The sequence below is a fragment of the Anas acuta genome, chromosome 8, assembly GCF_963932015.1.
Source record: "Anas acuta chromosome 8, bAnaAcu1.1, whole genome shotgun sequence".
Taxonomy (NCBI): Eukaryota; Metazoa; Chordata; class Aves; order Anseriformes; family Anatidae; genus Anas; species Anas acuta.
Genome location: NC_088986.1, coordinates 26,902,163 through 26,921,815, shown reverse-complemented (window position 1 = coordinate 26,921,815; position 19,653 = coordinate 26,902,163). Strand labels below are relative to the sequence as shown.

At 36.8% G+C, this 19,653-nt stretch overlaps 1 protein-coding gene across 4 annotated transcripts in view; it reads right to left on the bottom strand.

Moving 5' to 3' along the window:
• Window positions 1-2,627: 2,627 nt before the first annotated feature.
• VAV3 (vav guanine nucleotide exchange factor 3) overlaps window positions 2,628-19,653 on the bottom strand; it is a 166,202-nt gene continuing 149,176 nt past the window's right edge. For all 4 annotated transcript variants that reach the window (XM_068690042.1, XM_068690039.1, XM_068690040.1 and 1 more), the window contains exons 25-27: window positions 16,833-16,962; window positions 7,015-7,166; window positions 2,628-5,177 (exon numbers count right to left, since the gene is read on the bottom strand). In XM_068690042.1, the coding sequence (XP_068546143.1) occupies window positions 5,136-5,177; window positions 7,015-7,166; window positions 16,833-16,962 (324 nt within the window). In that variant the 3' untranslated portion in view covers window positions 2,628-5,135. The remainder of the gene's footprint in view (window positions 5,178-7,014; window positions 7,167-16,832; window positions 16,963-19,653) is intronic.

The following is a 19,653-nucleotide window of genomic DNA, read 5'->3' as shown; positions in this document are numbered from 1 at the left end:
AAATATTTAATACTTTGAGAAATCGTTTATAAGAATTTAGTAGCAGGCTGTTTCTAGCACATATGGTATGGTATCAACTTTCTACATCTTGTTCTCTGATCTTCTCTATTTCTGTTCTTCCTAAAGCCACACATTTTACCCTATTAAAAAAAATAATAATAAAAAAAGAGTATTGAAAGAAATAAAACAGCCTCACGCCCCTTGGCCAACAGCCACCTCCAAACCTGCCATTTGTTGTAACTATATGCTTAAGGTCAGATTGCAACATTTTTAAATGAACTTGCATGTTTTCTGAAAAGCACATTACCAGATAAACTGTAACACAGAAAAAGTCACCAGTAGCTCCAATGTTACAGGTGACTAATTAAAATCTAACTTCACTGTCATGTAAAGCAGTAGAGATCCTTATAATGAATGGACAGAATAAACTACTGCAGATCAGAAATTATAAAACTAAATTAGAAACTCAAATCTCATTTGCTATGAAAACAAATGATTCTTTGTTCTTGAAAAGGAAGTTGCTAAGCTAATGCAATGAATCACCCTTCTGCAGTCAATTTCTGATGCTTAATCCTTTCTATACCTTCTATTATCTAATTATATATGCATCATACACTTCAGCACTTTGTGAAGAAGTACGTACCATTAACATCTCATCCCACAGCTTTATGAAGTCAAAATTACTCAAAATTACCCTTCCCCCACATAGGTTAAAGCTAAAATTCTATTACTTGTTTGAGGAAAGGCTAGGACATGTATTAACTTCTTTCTCTGAAATGTATAGATTCAAAGATTCAACACTGTGCATCAGCGATGGCCCTCACTGAATCTGATGAAAAGATACTGTTGTGGCTTGCTGAAGTACCATCGATTCTACATATACACAGCATCTCCTGTTTTACCTATTATTTTACTTTTATACCTGCTACACTGGGTCTGGCTTAGACAGCTATTTTCATAAGAGCTCCTAGGGTGCTACAACTGGTGTAACCTGGCTGACAAGATTTTACCTGTTTCATGATGATCACCACCATGTTAGAGATGAAAGTAAGACTGTTTGAATCCTGTATTACAAAATCAGCTTTCAGTGTTCACTCTTTTGCTCAAGTAGAAGCAGCAGTGCTCTATGAACAGAAGAATCTGAATTCCAAAGAAAGTGGCAACGTGAAGCTCTCAGCAGCTCAGTTTGAAGCAGAGCCAGGAGTTGGACTCCATGATCCTTGCGGGTCCCTTCTACCTCCGGATATTCTATGATTCTAGCAGTGTCAGTACACTTGGTGAATCTGCATGACAGCATTAGTGTGTAAATTGTACTTGTAGTTGCAGCTTCTTTTCCTAAAGTGTTGGAAATATTGATTGTGAATTAGAAACAAGCATTTTTGTACTGAACATCAAAGTCAACAGAACAAAGCCTGGGTGCACAGCTGGATATTCTGTATAAACAAGCCCATCTCTTTATAGACAGCGTATCTTTCTTACTCCTATGAGCTATTAAAACCTTTAGAATCAACCTTATCTTCTCCTTCACAGAGTATCTAGAGTTTGCCTATGAGGCAGAGGAGAAAGGTGTTCTGGTAGGCATAATTTTCATTGTTCCAGTCTTTTGTGTGTGCGTTATTTCTTTGTTGTTGCTTTTCAAGCTGAGATTTTCAAATAGGTCTCCAAGCCTTAAAACTGAAGAAATTATTCAGAAACCCAGTCACAGGTGGTTCTTATGCCCTAATTACAGTACTCACTGCTTTCTCAATTTCTCACCCATCAGAGGACACATATCTCTTCTCACATAAAAGGGGAAGGAGAACATCTGTGACTGAGTGTGATACTGTTAACAACAGAATTTAATTGAGAAACATTTTTGCATCTCACATTAGGTGTGTCTCTTCGTTATCTGGTATGTTCACGGCTGACAGGAAAATTATGCCTTACATCTGTACAGACGTGTAAATGCCTCATTAAGTTTAATAATTATCTGTTAGAAGGGTAGTTCCACAAGAAAAACTTTGCCACTGGAAAATAGAAGTGACACAATGAAACAACACTGCAATTGTATCATCACTGACCTTGCTGAATTAATTCACCTGTCCAGAAATATTTTTATAAACATATTAATAATGAATTCTACATTGTAAAAAATGTATGAATGGGTTACACCATGAAAATACTATCAGGTAGCCCATGAAATTAGACATACTGTATTTTGAGATTTCAGCTCAATTCAACCTGAATTTGTACGTTAATTTACATATGACAAAGAGACGAAGCAGAAGGTGGACGAGGAAGGACACTCCTATGAAACACGACATAAAAAGGAAACTTTTTACAACCATTTTTTTCCCCAAAGACTACAAGTTATCATCTTCGACAGATAAGATCAGTAGTATATGACTGATTGCATGGTGTTCTCTAGAACTAACACACAAACAAAAACCACCATTTGCCTGGATGTGGCAAAAGACAAATTATTCCAACTACAAAAAGCTCCCAAAAACCTCAGTCTTATAGTCAAACAGGGATTATACAGATCTGAGAAACCAAAACATTATCAGACTTCACTCACAATGAGGAGGAAGTTCGACAAACCAAGAGCAACCTTCATACTAGCCAACTACATATTTTGACACGTAACATTAAACAAAAAAATTAACCAGTTTATTATATTTAACATATTTACAAAATATTACAAAGTACTGTAACTCCATCGTTGCATGACAACAAAACCTCCATACAAGCAAAAGCAGCACATGAAAGAGACACTCCAGAGTATTTAGGAAGTCTTTGGTACTCAAAATACAGTTTAAGTTGCAGCATTAACTCAATTAACACAGGGCATTAAACACAGACAATGTGTAGATTTATGCCACAAAAGTAAGTTGAGCTATGGCTTTCATTCTTCTCCTAGGCCGATTACTGGATTCACGAATTGCTTAGAAGCTTTACAGCAACTTTAGGATGAAGAGACTACTCAAAATAATTCTAAAACCAAGCTGTCAAAAATGACTGATGTATTTTTTAACTCACTGAATTAAATTGCCTCTTCTCAGGACTATAGAACAGCAAAGCACTGAACACTTCACAGATCTAGAGCGTATTCCTCTACCCTTTGAGCAGACAAAACTGTGAAAGATCAGTTTTGTCTACTTAAGGAATATAGAATCAGGCTCACAACAGACAATAAAACTGTATGGCAAAACATGATCAGAGAGTCATCAGAGGGTATCCTAGACTACACTGCTGTACAGATAATTTACAAAATGTACATATTTACAAATGCTCTGAATTGTTCCATCAAGTAATTAACATAATCACAGTTTACATAATTTTGAGGTAAATCCTTGAAAAGTTAAGAGCAGAGTTTCACCGGCAAGGCTGAATCTCACAAGTGGGAGATTTCTAATTTGCAGATCCTCACTTACACCTGGTCACAGCAGTGTATGCTAGGTGTAGCACATGGATTAGACAGTTGCAGAGAGGAGGGGATTTCTGTCATCCTTTGTGCTGTGCTTGGTTCTTCATGATGGCCAGAAGGAGGCCAGAAAGAAGCAGAGAACACTGGGGGCAGCCCAGGAATCTAAAACACATACTAGCGCGGATTCTGTTCTGTGGATGGACAGTGGACACGATGCTGCTTGTACAGTGGGAAAACTTGCAGTGTTCAATTGTGCAGTGCACACTAATTGCACGATGCCTGTGTGAGAAGGGGACAGGGAAAAACGAAGAGAATGTGGAACAGAATGAATTCACTTCCTTGATTAGACAAATTGGTCTTAGAAGAAAAACACATTTAAGAGCTTTACTTTCTCGGAAGTTTTCAAACTGGGTTAGAAATTACGTAAACATTAGAAATTGCACATCTGAAGGCATCACCCACACTTCTTTTAATTTACAGCCCTTCTAACACTACAAATACCTCAAATTACTGCCTCACCCAAGGGGTAGACACCACTTTGAGGCCTGATGTTTCAAGCTAACTGATCTGTATACATGGGGGATATTCACAATACCACAACAAGACCACTCACTGCCTTGCCATTAACATCCTAGAGGACAAGAGAGGAACAGGCACACTACTCTGTGAGTCCCCTCTGCGTTACCATGGACGAGCACAAAAGGTGTCCATCTCCATCTCCTAATTAGGAATAGAAGCTCCTGTCTAACCATGAAAAAAACATTCATAGTTGGAAGCATCAAAAAGTTTAACTGAATCAACCATGATGTTAAGATAAACAATTTTGTTCTTGAAAAGTAAAATCATCTTGCATCAGTATATCCTGCTACAGGCTCTTGCACTACAATATTTAATGCTAATGCTCAGAACTTTAAAATGAATCTTGTCGGTTGCACTTTTACGGTCAGCTGCTTAAATGAAAAACACACAAAACAGCTGGAATAAGACAGATTCCAGAATTCCAGCTTCATTGATTTTTCAACGGCAACACCTTGTCAATACACCTTTTTAAAATGCTCTCTTTAAAAAAATTGTTAGAACATTTAGGCAGGGCCTCAAAGAATTCAGTTATAATTATATATGCATGAATGCTATTCATATTCACTACATTTGTTTCCTTCAGGTGTTTTTTTGGTTTTGTTTTGTTTTGTTTTTGCTTTTGAGTGTCAAACTGTTTAGAAGGTGATAAGTAAGGTAGTTTGATGTTTCAAGACAAGTCTATGCCTACTGGAATGACTGAACTCTGTTTTCTGCATGCAGCGATAAGGAATAGTAAGCCTTCATCTCCTTGTACCATCATCACAGATGTTAGCTAGAAGAAAATAGACTTATTAAAGTCTATTATTCTAAAGGTCTAAAGACCTAGTATTCAGCCATAGCTAGTATTCATGGTGTACTACAGGGAGAAATAAGAATAAAGAAATTTGTTTTCCAGAGATCTTCTGGGAAGGCGAAGGTTGGACTTTGTACTGATCCCCAGTGATGGCAAAGTGTCAGGTTGTTTCTTGCACAGCTCTGGGCAAGGTAATGTTCTGTCAGCACAAATTTCATTATAAATCCCAACATTAAGACTGGAAGGTTCAGACAGACAAAAACGCTGCTGCTTAAATACTTAACAAGACCAGTAACACTTTAAAGTTATTAAATTTTACAATCCCTGAAATTGCTGGTCAGCAGAGGAAAATTTAATTCATTCGTCCTCTTCAACATAAGTAGATGGAAACCAGCCCACCTAAAAAGAAAAAAGCACAACAAAATACATTTTTTAATAGCCAAACTAGGTAAAAGAATGGATCCGTTCAGTAAATATAAGAATAACAATACAAAGTTAAACATGACTGACCTGCCACAGTTAGATTGATTATTCTAAAATAATTTTAAAAGAGTAACTTATAGATATGATGATTTCAAGACTAAATGCCTCCTCACTTGAAGAAAAAAAAAAAAAAAAGAAAAAAACACCTTTGCCCAAATTGTAGGTCTATGCATTTAGGAAAAGAACAGCTAGAAAAGTCAGGAGCAGAAGTAGCTTTTACTATAGACAGGATGCTGCTACCTTTAGAACATGCAGATGGGAAGTTAAGTATTTCACAGGCTTTGGCCAGGTCCAGAGAATCACCTTACAAAGGAAACAGCGACCGATTCCATTGCATTACATGGAGTTGGGTCCCGCTGCTGACAATGGGACTTTTAGATTAAACAGAACCGGAAGGCAGAGATCACTGTTTTACACTTCCTAACTTACAAAGTTATCTCTATTCTGAAATTAATGATGTGTCAAATAAGGATTATATTAGACACACAGAGAAGCAATGTCGTATTATTGTCTTATCTATTCGCTTCGTTTTTTCATTCAGACTTTATTCTTAAGTTAATTTAACACTGGTGAAAGACCTCAAAACCAAACCTAGAACACAACTGGAACAAGTGATTGCATAAGCATTTTTTGAGACTACATTACCAAAGTATCTACAGCAGTGATCTTAGATCTTATAATCTCAAGGCCGGGCTGTGAAAGCCATCAGAAGGAATTCTGGTGTACAACAGGGTGTCTTTTAGGAAGCAGGTAGCCACTTTGGAATGGGATGCTCCATTTTCTTTGACATATTAAGGATATGGAGTGATCACTTCCTCTTCCTTATTTCTTTTTGCCTGTTTTCACTTTAAGATCATAACCAGTTCCACATACATTTAAAAAAAAATCTCTAAATTGCTTAAAGCACTACATCTGGACTTATGCTCCCTCATCTTCTCCTACTGGACTTGCAACTTTCATTTCCAGTGTCCATACAGTCCGCTTTCCTCCAGTCCACTTATAAAACAGGAGAGAAAAAAGGCATTCCTTGACCTTGCATCTCAGCTCTTTAGACAAGTAAACAGCAGCCCTGAATTCTCCTGACTAATATGCATTAAGTAGCAATACAATAAGATTGAAACAATATAGTCTTTGTAGGTCAGAACTGAAACCTTGTTTCCATACATTCAAAGCCAGGCAAGTCTCAAGGGTGCAGCATGAAGTGACTTTGTAAAAAACACTACTAGAATGTATACACCACTTAATCGGAACTTTTTTTTTTTAATCGGAACTTTTTTTTTTTTTCTTTTTAAGAGATCAAAAGCAGAAGCCTCTTAAAAATCCATGGCTGATTCCACAGCATTATAGTCTAGTAAAGAGGTGGCAATCCTCCTGCACGAAACTGCAAACCAGACTCCCAGCACCAGGAACTCAAAGAGATCCTGAGGTTCTGACCTCCCCTCCCCCAAATCCATGTGCAACATTTCAAGAAAAGTCAGCAGTAGCTGTACTATTAATCCTGGTTATCTTCCAACCATATAATCTTGTCCAAATATTCAGCCTGGCAGGTTACATTAAATAACCAATTAATTTAGATGCTGGGAAAGCTAGCTGGCAGGAGTGCTGCCTGGCTACTATGAAGCAGATGAGAACATGCAAACCTTTTTTTGTCTCTTAAATACACAAGGTGCAACAATATAGGAACACACCTTTTTACAAAATCACCCACAGTGAAGGCAACACAAATAAGACAAATAAGACAAAACCAACATACCCTTCCATTTACTTCACCTCTCCACCAGCCATTCGCACTCATCTTTGTATAAATTTTTACAACGTCCCCTTTCAATAAGGACAGCTCTCTCATGTCTCTTGCACAGAAGTCATACCTGGCTATGGCAATGCCTATCACCTTTGGGCTTAACACTGAAACAAAACAGAAGTTGGTATTATTAGAATTTGTTAATTGACAGCTAAATAAGGTAAATAACATTACTGTAAAATATAAGACCATGATTTCATGACAACATACACTGACATTAACTTTACGGAAATATGAAAGCATCTGCACTAAAGATATCAAGAAGGTTTCATTGTAGGTGAATGGTAAAAGTTGAAGGGATTAATGATTTGTTATAGTTTGCTATTATTAGAAAAAAAACAAATTTAATAAACCGTAAGAAAATAACTTTCATCCCCCAAATTGCTAAACACATTTGAAATTATTGTATTTTTGTGTTTCATAATAAAACTTGCTGCCAGTTACATGCATCAACATATTTTACTGGTCAGTAGTTTCTTTCTAAATGAATTATTAGCAGCTACTGTTGGTTTACATTTACCCCTCTAATGAAGCAAAACAGAATAAGGTGCTGTTCCTTCAGAAACATTTCCCCAGTTAAATATTAATGCACATCAAATTGGAAGTTAACATCAGCATGAGAAAAAAAAATTAAAGTGTCCACAGCATATTTGTATAGATCGTTTGTTACAACCTGCATGAACACCAGCTAATATATTCTCACTCTTTTCAGGACTTTATTCTGTAAATCACCAGTGAATCTGCTCTACAAATCTCTCAACAACAAAACAACACTATTAAAAAATTTCCAAAGTTTCAGTGAAATTATTACCCACAATATTCAACCTACATCAGTATGTAAGGATTTTGCCAATGTCAAGCACAGATATTTTAAGCAACAAAGAGTTGTAGAATATTTTAAAGTAACAAACGTAGGGAAAAAAAATCTCATCTGAAGACATCCTCCGCCAAAATCTTTACCCTCTTGTAGGATGTCCTAATAACCCCTCAGCCTCCTCAGAGGCAGCTAGGAGATAATGATCAGCCTAGAAAAAACATCTACTACTCTCACACTTTAACATTTGAATATTTGGCCAAAGCATTGATATATAAAAACCACACACACAGATATATTAATGCCTTTTATTTTGCAGTTTTCCACTGTACACCTTTGTAGGTAGAAATTTATATGCACAAGCCAGCTTCCATCTGAAAAGATTTCAAAATAATTTTTTGTATAGTCACGAGGGATGACTTCATTACACTATACATAAAATCATGGTTTTTCCCCCTCAGAACCTTTTCCAATTTCTTAAAATTTCCCAATTGTCCTCAGGAAATACCAGTAAGAATCTAGTTCTCACAGTGCTCGTGTTTACAGCATGAAGCCATCGTAAAAATCTAGGCCATATATTAGGTGTGTTAAAGCTCAAACATACTTTTTCCCCTCTATGCAAGTCAGCTGTAGACATTATTTGTTTAGATCCTGACATCAATATTATGTCCTATATCTTATCAGGATTTCAATAATCAATTTTGAAGGGAGAGGGCACAGCACAGGCAGAAATTGTTTTGAAAAGGAAAATAAGAAAGGAGCTACTGGTTGTAGTGTCGGTAACCATTTACAAGCGCAGCAATATCACTGTCAGATTTGCAGAAGCAGGGAGTGATTCTGGGCAACAGCGTATCACTACATGTTCTAGAAAGGAGGAAAATGGGCAAGAAAGAAGGTAACACGAGGCAAAGATGAACGAATTTGGGAAAACACAGAAGGAAAAAATGACAGATGGAAGAAATGTGTGGACAAATAATGAAGAGGGAAAATACCAAGGAGAACTAGGGTAGGAAAATAAAGTAGGGCAGATGTGGGGAGGAGGAGGAGGAGAACTCTTTTTCAAGTTGTGACTCCAGCGAGGAAAACATGACAAAAGCAAGAAAAATCAAAAGCATAAAGCCTTGAGACAGGAAGTAGCAGAATTTAGATTAATTTAGAATCCAATATCTAGATTTTCAAATAACAGATGTTTGTTACAGGAAATATATGAAAGGAAGCCAGTCAATTAGGGAATACAGGAGAATTCCCAGTGTTTCTTTTGGAAAACTATTAACCCGATCTCTCTGGTGACAGTCACAAAAAACTTGAACAGAGATATCAGTCCTGAAATCCCAATCCAAGCTGTCCCTGGGTAAATCTTGAGAGAAGACAGCATGCAGAAAGGACGCCCACATGGATTGGAAAGAGTAGAAACACTGAGTCAGGTACAGAAGTAGGTACAGGAAGGGGGTACAGGGAGAATAAGGAAGGAGAGAAAGGATTAGCAGCAGAGATTGATGGAAAGAAAGGGCCCAACAGGAGAATGTGAAGAAAAAAAAAAGAAATACCAAGAAAAAAACAAAACTATCAAGGAAGGAGTAATAAAAAAAGACCTCGTATATTAGGAGGGAGATACTGGGAGAATGAATAGAAAACAGACTGGAGAAATCCAAGGGAAGTGAATAAAAGGTACATCTGTAAAAGGGAAAAATACAGTTTTGCTTAATCCAGCCTTCCCTTCAGACAACAGAAAGAGAAGACAGGGAAATGCAGTCAGCTTTGCCTCACACTGGAGCATACTGGACAAGTTTCACAATGACAATGAGATAGATGGGCTGCCAACAAATTTTAATACTAGCTTGGTCCAACGTTGAAGCCACTAGGATGCAAACAGAAGAGGCTCCATGGGATTAGCTCACATTTCTGCCTGTGCCTAAATTCCACAAGGGTCACTGCCATAGCACCCAAGGGTTGCTCTAATTAGCTTCCATGCACCTTGAAGCCATGTACATTTTCATGAACTGTTTAACCAAACCTCAGCTCTATTATGCAGGCATGGGCAGCACCTCCAGTACTGCTCAACAGCCAGCTAAACTCTTCTTGTGTGTTACCAACTTCCACATCTCAGCAGAAGTAGGACAGTTCTGAAGATACATTTTTGGAAAAAAATATATATATTATAAGAAAAAGTATTTATTTAATGTAAGCTTTTTTTTTTGCATATTTTAAGAGCATTACTAAGAACATACAAAGTATTGTAGCCTATCAAAACATGAAATACCACTCAAACAGGTATATAAGCTTAAATTAAGAATTACTGCTTAGTGTTTTCCCTTATTACTCTGCACTTGTGTAAAGAAATACTTCATGAAGCACAATGTGATATAGAAGACATGGAATCCTTACTTATTTTTAGTTATTTATGAATTTTCCAAACAAGTAGTTTTTCATAGGGGAAAAAAGAAATATTATTATTTGTTGAAATCATATGTGGGAATATACAGGACTGTGTGATAGGCTCAAAGTAACCCTGAGCCTTGATTTCTTGATTGCTGGTCTGTCATTGTGGGCCAATTCATGACTTCCCCCCCCACTCCATGGAACACAGACCCAGTAAGAGTGCCTTTGTGATTAAGTATCATGCAACTGAAGGAGAGACAGGTCATCTTTTATCCTGGCCCTGAAGGTGACTGCCACATGCTCACAGTACTCACCTGCAATAAAGTACCAAAACTTAACTCCTTTGTGTTTGTGACTAAAATAGGACTCAAGAGCTTCCGACATTCTAGCTGAATATTATGACCATAGGATAAACAGCTCTGCCAAAACAGCTTTTTATTCATCTTTTCTACAGATGTGTCCCTTTACGTAAATAAATGTTAACTGGAAGAGTGCCTTACAGCCTGTATTCTCAGTCAATGCTGTGACTACTGAAAGGGAGTAAGTATCTGTCCTCCAAAAAGAACTATAATATAAGGACACATCCTTACAGATAGGAACTGAAGAAATGAACTCAAAGAACAGTGAGCCTGAGAGCCACAACATTCAAAGCAGCAAAGGACATTGTGACTGAAGAGCCTGGCATGAATCAAGGGAGGGCTCGCTGAAGGCACTGCCAACACAACTAAACACACTAACCATCCTGAGCTGCCACCTACATGGGCTTCCCTCTAGAAACTACAGAGCACCTTGAGAATCCTCCTCAGAGCCCTAAGCAATTTAGACCACCTTGGTGGGACAGAAATAAAACACACCGATTCACATCTTCTAGCCAGACTTTGATTACAACTGCATCTGGATTCGTGCATGGCAGCCACCTCCCTTTCCCAGTGCCAGAGCTGGCCTCAGTCCTGATTTGGAGAGCCTCGCAGTCCCTCTGTCCCGTGCACACGGAAGGCAGTACATGGAATGAGAGCGAATGCTGCTACATTATATAAGTACCTCCTGCTGGATGTTCCTCAAAGGCATTTACCTTCCCACTAGCAAAATCCCGTTCAAATTGTCCAGCAGTTCAGTTCACATCTTTGAAGACTATGTCTTAGAGACCAGAACAGGTCATAATTGCTCTGGTACATTAATTGAGACTAGTGCTGCTACTGCTACTAATTCAAGCATTTCTATGCACTCTCATTTTAAAATGTTTGCATTTATTAAAGCCGAAGAAGGTTAAATAAGAATCAAGAAAACAATATTTGGAAACAGATGGATAAAATTAATAGTCGTGTTAACGCAGAATTTAAAGAAAACACTTTCTACAAAAAAAGACTACTATGCTCTAAAACATTTCTGCAGTACGATTTGCTGCAGGGATGGGACGAAAATATTATTTACCTACAAGCACTGAATTTTTTAAATTTGTGCAACTGAACCAACACATTAAAATACAATGTATAAATGCCACAGTTACACAGCAAATTAATAGTCAATTGATTGATCACTGATTGAATCTGGTGCAACTAGTGACCTTTGCAACAGCTATTCAAACTCCTTTACTGTAACATACACTTTTTCAGAAGTTTAAGAGTTTGATTTTTGTTCCACTTCAGGAATAACATGCAATAACGCTGGTTTTGGACTCGGAAGAACTAAAATATTAAATTCGTCCCTTCCCTCGCATGACACACAGAAATAAACAGAAACAAATTCAGAATATAAAAGCAGTAAAGCAGTACCTGACCAGAAAGGAGTGGAGGAAGGGGGAACAAAGCTGTAGTCTGGAGGAGTTACAAAAGAAAACCCACAGAACAAAGAGGGGGCTTAGAGAAAGAAAGAGAAAAAGAGACAAGCAAAAGAACATTGAAATATTGGCACAAGATTTAAATAATAGCTTTTTAACTATATAATTCATTGATAATAAGGAAACTAAGGTTCCCTACTAAGGATGTCTGGAAGGAAATTGACTATAATAACTAGAAAATTTGGATCTATGATTTAATTTTTAACAATTGCATTTTTCAAAGAATAAGGTAGAAAGGAGACACTCATTCAGGGTTTCAGAGAAGCAAATTAAAACTGCAGACTCTTGCAAATATAACTTTTTTCTTTTTATTTTTTGTGCCCCACTTCATAAGAGTACAAAAGCAGACACTCATGCATATAAAAGAATTCCTCCTGAGCCCAAAAAGACTAGAGTCACATGCCCTTAAGTAGGAATATAGTCAATGCAACAGTTGAAATGGGGTCTAAATAATATGCACGTGGAAAAAAAAATAAGCCTTTTGCCCTGATAACAATTAAGATCAATAGCAATTCCTCAATGGTACTGTCTAAGGACCAAACAGGGTTTCTCATTTTTGCAGTTCTCCCATACTTGGGTGAAAACCCCCAAGCAAACGAAACAGGCCTAAGTTTGAACCAGGCAGAGCCAGCAAACCATCCCTACTCACTGTAACAGCTTCCACAGGTGAACATCACAGATGTATTTGCACTACTGCCAACAAACCCAGGATGACCTGTCACCATATTTTTAAACGCAGAACTAGTTGGAATGGAGTTAAATGGCCACGAGTAGAACTATATTTTGTTGCCCTGTTCTCTCATTTTGTCACTCCTTTGAAGAAGCACTGCAGATCCCTATCATCATATAACATGCAAAACCTAAATAAGTTGGGATATTTGTTCCCAGCTGTGCACTTGGAAAGTCTGTCCTCAACTGGATAAATAGTCTAGCCTTTAAATAACACCCAATATTTAAAATATATTTTCATGTACATAATCTATGGGTTAGTACCTGAAAGTAATAAATACAAAAGAAACATACCCCAGGGCCTCTTGCACACTAAAAAACTGCCTTCTGATCATTCACAGTAACAAACATTTCTCTGCCTCTAAAACTAAATGGATTATCTGAGAACGCATGAGGTTATCTGAGGAACATCTTTATACTGGACCCAGTAACCCCAGGTGACAACTCTGCGTGGAAATGCATTATGCAAACCAAAAAGACACCTTTGCTCAAGCAGTGCATCCATTCTTCAGGATAACTGCCTTATTGCTACAGTAGCGTGATGACACAGCAAAACTATCACATTACTACATGTTAGATACTATACAGGGGGGGTAGCTGGTCCTTTCCTGTCCATACACATCTTCATTTTTCAGAACTTTTCCCTGTGATATAACTGACAGTTTGATTTTTTGCACAATTCTAGTCCACTAAACCTGTGTGGGCAAGGGACTCCTATAAGCCTTCTACAGATAACCAGCCTTTTCCTAGATGTCACTGGTAAAAATTTTGGTGTTGGCCTTCGTGTATGGTCTAAGGTGACATTTGTTTTACTTTACTTTGTCAACAGATGTCACATTTACACATTTAATGCACATACGATGATGTTATTAACGTACATCCTTCCTAGTCTACAGTTGATAAAAACAGTCATTCAATATTTGGCATCATAATTTAGGTACATTTAAAACTAAGTTTCACAAAGATGCAGATTTCTCAGTTGTGCTCTGCATCAGCAGATTAGAATAAAATGCCAAGAACTCTTTTAGCAGAAGGAATGTCAACTGTTCTTTTCCATGTTTGCCTTCGTTTCATTAAAAGGTTGATCACTCCTCAAACCTAATGCAAGAATTAACATTTCTGCGTAGAAAAAAAAAAAAAAAAAAAACACAAATGATCATACTACACCTAGAAAAGCCTAGAACTGAAAAATTAAAAGTCATCTTAATTAACTTGAATTTCTATATTGAGAAAAGGAAATGTCTAACAGCGTTTACAACCACATTAAAAGTGTGCAAAAGAGTGGATGACTTATCTAAGACTAGAAGAACTTCTAATTAAAATGGGAAGCAAAATTATGTTTCCACAGAATGAAAACTTTTTTTTTTTTTTTTTTTTAAGAACAAAGATTCTAAAAAAGATTCTAAAAGGAAAAGCAAATTCCTTGAAAATATATGATGTTACAAAGTTATTTGTTAGGATTCATATCAGAAATTACAAATAAACTGAAATGCCACTTGATTCTTTCCTTCAGTGAGCAAGTAAAAACTTGACAATTACCAAAAATAAATTCAATCCTTTCTCACATTGTTCTGGAAAGCGAAGTTAATTTGTTATGGCCATTCAGCTTCAGGACAGCTCAAAGACTTTATCTGCAGAAAATGATACAACTCCTCCAAAGCCTACAGTACTTTATCTGATATTTTTCAGAAATACTTTCCCACTTATTCTGTCAATTATACATGCTAAAGACCAGCTGCTTTGAATAAGCTGATGCCTTTTCAAAACATGTCCTCATTAAAACACCCAGATACACTGTCACATGAATAGTGTAGTCCAAAACCCACTCGAATTCAGCTTCAAGCCAAGGAAGTCCATGGAATTCATTAGCTTCAACTTCATGCTTGTTAAAATGTGTTAAGTATAATATTGAGTAATTACACATCCAAAAAATGTGAAAATGCCCCTCTCAATTTCAACAGCTAGGGTTTTTTTTGCATTGCAATTAGATGGGAAGAGGTCAAAGAAAACAGCCGTGTGGAGGTTGACACTCAGGGCCAAAACAAAGCGAACCCTAATGTCCAGCTGCTGCCCTATGACTTGTTTCCTTCCTTAAACAAAACTGCATCCCAAGGTTTATCAACACCTTTTCAACTTCAGTCCTGCAGGGTTCACACAGCCTCAATACATGGTTGTTTTAATATCAGCTTCGTAAAAACTAACAGGACAGTTGTAAAACTGAGCAACATGACTCACAGATGGGCTGCTAATCAGGGAAATTTTGCTTTAAGAAAAATTTACAGGGACATGCTGACACTTAAAAGAAAACTGTCAAATCCATTAATTGAAGTGTCATTCAGAGTAAATCTAGGTAGGCTAGAGAACCGTGGACATCTATTAGGTTTTACACAAGTCTGAGAGCTGAGAGTTTTTTGGTCAGTTTGGCTTAAGAGAAAACCTGCCTTTCCTCATCAGTACACTTTGTAATATTAAATGGCTGAAATTTACTGTAGCAGAGATGCACTTTTTCATCCCCTTGACTAAAATGAGAGTATCCCACGTTCATTTCCATTGAATCCTGTGAAGCATGAAACAATTGAGCTCATGCTCCGACAGAGTAGTAGGTTGGTGGACAATATAGATTATAGATATACGCTAACTGGTCTAAGAAAGGGAAGAAAACCTGGTTTTGCTCACATTCAGTAACAACCAACCAAATGCAAACAAAACCAGACAAGGCTTATTGTCTCAACAATTTAAGCCTCAATGCTATGAGGCAGGAATGGATGAAGAAAGCACAGGCGATGGCAAGAGGAAGAGAAAAGCAAACAGAGATCACAAGGTAAAGGGAGAAAAAAATGGGACAGAAATCCACCAAGAACAGATATATACTGAGACACAGCACAGCGGGGAGAAAACAGACAGAACTCCTGGGAAGCAGTGAAAGAAAACAGAAACAAAAGGAATAAAGAGGAATTAGGATACAGAGACAGAGTAAATGAAATGCACAGAGACACAATGGTTTCTTACAATTACCTATCCTAAATTATCTTCACTTTAATTAGGGGAGGAAGAAAATCTCTGAAGCTACAGAAATGTTATGGAACAGAGAGAAGCAAGCAAGTAAACAAAAGCTTACAAACACAGCAGATGAAAATAATTCCACCAGCTTCATCATTACTAAGACTAGACTGGACTCTATGGTCTTTCACAAGAGTCTTCGTATTGTTAAAATCACCATCAATTCTTATTTCCCTGGTATTATATCGTACAGTACAAAGCTACAGCCACTGTCTGCAGAACTGCAATATTTGCTCTTTGACAGAAATGGTATATATTTTCCAGAGGTGGGCCATGTGGTAATTTTTATCATTAACACTGAACTTGCATGTGTTCTAGGAATCAAGCCAGCTTCCACTTAAGATGTAATGTGTTAGAAAAAAGGATACCATGTGCATTGTAAATCTCTTAAATTTACTTCTAAATTTCAAAACTTTTTAATTGCTATTTACATTGTACAGTAGTTCATTTACTTTTAGAAGCACACAGGCCTGTAAATAAACATCTAAGGTTAAAGTGAAAGCATAAAAGTAATTATGATACGGTCAATCTAATAGGGGTGGGTTTATCTACAAAATTTGTGGTGTTATTGAGATCCTAGTTCATACAGCTGCACTACAAGACTGATTTATTTAAATCCTTTTGTAAGGATTAGAAATTGTCACAGATACTTATTAACACTTCAGCAAATATCTGAAAAAAATAGGCAGGATGTGATTTATTCTCTCACCAGAATTCCTAATAGATTTTTGAATATCAAGGAGATTTAATGTTTGGCAGCAAGACAAACTTGCTAGACATGTTTATAAACCTCTTGACAGATCTGAATCTGCTTAGCTTAAAAAAAATCCTAACTAAAGGCATTACCATATTAATTGGTTATATGTCAAAAATGGAAAATGAAGATATTTAGGGTACCTTTCCCTTGTAATATTTATGATAGAAAATAGTACTTAAATTTAAAATACTTACAGTTGCCACCTGTTCTGCTACTCCTTTGACCCGATGAGTTTTCAGGTTCTTTATATGGAAACTGAAGAGTAGTATCCAGACTTCGAAAGCCTTCTTTGAGAGAGTGGTGCTTATAGTACTCTACAAGTTCCTTCCAGAAAGGAAAAACAACGTCATTGGAAACTGAAATCACATCCTTTTCAAGATTCTGGTGCACAGTCAATGTCAGTTTTATAAAATAAGGTTACTTGTATATACAACATCCCACAGAGCACATATATTATAAAAATCAAGCATCCTAAATATTGGTTCATTTTATACTTCAACTCATTCAATAACGTGTCATTTAATCCTTACCCTGGAGTAAGGAACACATTTATACAGTGAACGCTTATTTTTCACTCAAATGATACATATATGCTTTTTTTTTTTTTTTATAGAATTTTATAGTCAAGAGTCAACACTTACTGCTCCTTTGAGCCATGCTGAGCATGTATTTGCTACTCTGCAGTCAGGCTGAAGGCAATGTTCATTAAGTATATAATAGCAACCGTCTGTTTTCCCAAATTTCTTTTGCAATATGTGGTAGTCATCCACAAATGAATTTATAAGCACAAAGACCCCAAACAGGCATGTAAGGCTTGCCTATAAGACAACAACTTGATGTGCAGATACATGGACCATATATGAAAGTTTCAAGGTTCTGCCATTATTATTTTTCCTTCGTAGTGTACATTGCATTAAAAAAAAAAAAAAAAAAAAAAAAAAAAAAACAGCATTTCACATTTTCCTTGGGCCCAATCCAAAAACTTCCAAATTTTTTCATATACACATTGAATTGGATCACATAGTTTATGTAACCAAGGAGATAAATTACTGAAGTTTCTAAAGAAGGCAGCACACATCAAAATACTGACAACTCATGTTCTTTCTTTGCAACCTTCAACCCCTGTCACTGGCTTAGATTTGAATCAGTTCTAATAATGACAATATCATACAGTTTGTACTAGGAGACTGGAATAAGATTAGAAGTACCAGACAATTATAAGCAAACATATTTAATTTGATTAATGTTACTTCAACTGTGAGATTTCACTCTTCAGAAATGCAATCGCAAAGCAGTGTATTTACTGCAAACCCTTCACTCCTACCACTAACTCCCTCAATCATTCCATTCTTACATTTAGATTTCTAAAATCAAGAGTTGACCAAGCCAAACTTGGGTCAAAATAAGGAAATTGTACTGTATTCAATCAATTCCTTACAGTTCAAAAAAAAAACCTAAATAATTAACCCACATCAGTTCAGCAATATATTAATTGCAGCCAACAAAATTACTCCCAAATGATTTAGTCCAAGATTACTGCCTAAATCATATGTTTGTGATAACAGACTGAGGCTTATCTTCTGAACTGAACTCTGGAACACTTTGCTTCCCATGCTGTGAGCTGTTGTATGTCTCTGGAAATGCTTCTAAAACTGTTTAAAGCTAAGTAAAATCTACACCTGCTTTAAACAGTTCATAGTCACAGACTGCCAGACACTACAAGTAAGCAGGAAGGCCAGGAGAATAAGAACTGTTTGCGCTTTGTTACTTTGACATTAGCATAGCAGGCAACCCACAATGTCAGCAACCAAATTTTCTTTCACATAACACCAAGTACAAGAGACATTGAAATTACCAAGGCAACAGAGAGGGTGATTTGTAAGAAGCAGCACTTAAATTAAGATTTCCAGATAAATGGAAAAACAGTTAGTATGAAATTTATTTTATTACCTTTTTTACACCACAAGTTTGAGAATTATGTGGACTGGGAAAGATAGCAAGAATATCAACTAGACAGATTCTATTAATTGGCAAAGTACGTAAAATAGTTTCAAATTGAGAATAAATTCGGGTCTTGATGATTCAGTTGCTTTTAAAACCTTTACTTTTAACACTAGCAACAGTCAAGAAACAACTGGTGTCTTACACACTCATTACACAAATTAAAGTAGTAAACTTACAAACAGGTAAGTAGCCACAGCCCCTACCTGTGAGGACAAGCTTCTAAGAAGTCTGTCACATCCCTGTAATCCACACCAGCCTCTGAGCTGACTTTTCACTGTATGTCCTTAGGCATGCTTTACACTTCTCAGCACATTTTAATTACTCCCGTGAAAGTTTTTCAAATGTACTATGTACAATGTAAAACTACAAGCAAGAGCTGTTCTGCTTCATTTTTTCCAAAAATACAGAATTCTGTCACTGCAAATCCATGGCTTCCATGGCTTTCCATGGTTTCCACGCTTGCTGGCTTATGTCTCTTTTGCTCCCAATTCTACTCAAACTACTTTTGTTCCTCTCAATTTCCAGCCATGATTACTTTTTCCTCTTGCATCTATCCAGGACTAAGTAGATGGTTCCACAGCATACGCAAGCAGTACTTACACTATCACTTGTCAATTTAACTCTCAAGGGCATCCTTTATAATATCCTAAAACTGAGTTATGAAATTAGTTTTTCCTAACTGAATGTTAGTAAGGCTGAACAGGTAGCAATGAGGCCTGAAGGCCTCCAGTGTAAACACTACAAGTTTACTTTGTCCTCTCAGATCTCTGATGGAATGCACGTTCTTTTTGTTGCCTTTTTACCAGGGGGTTGCGTACTGTACTTATTTCTGATCATTCAGTTCTATTTTGAAATCTCCATCACTGCATAAAACTGCGTTGTCAGAAGCAGTTATCCAGGAGGACAACTCCAGCTCATGTGCTTTGTCAAGATTTTAGTGTGGTCATATGTTTTCATCAGTTTCCAGGCAATTATTTATAGTGTTTGTAGACAAAGTAGCTACCTCCTTCA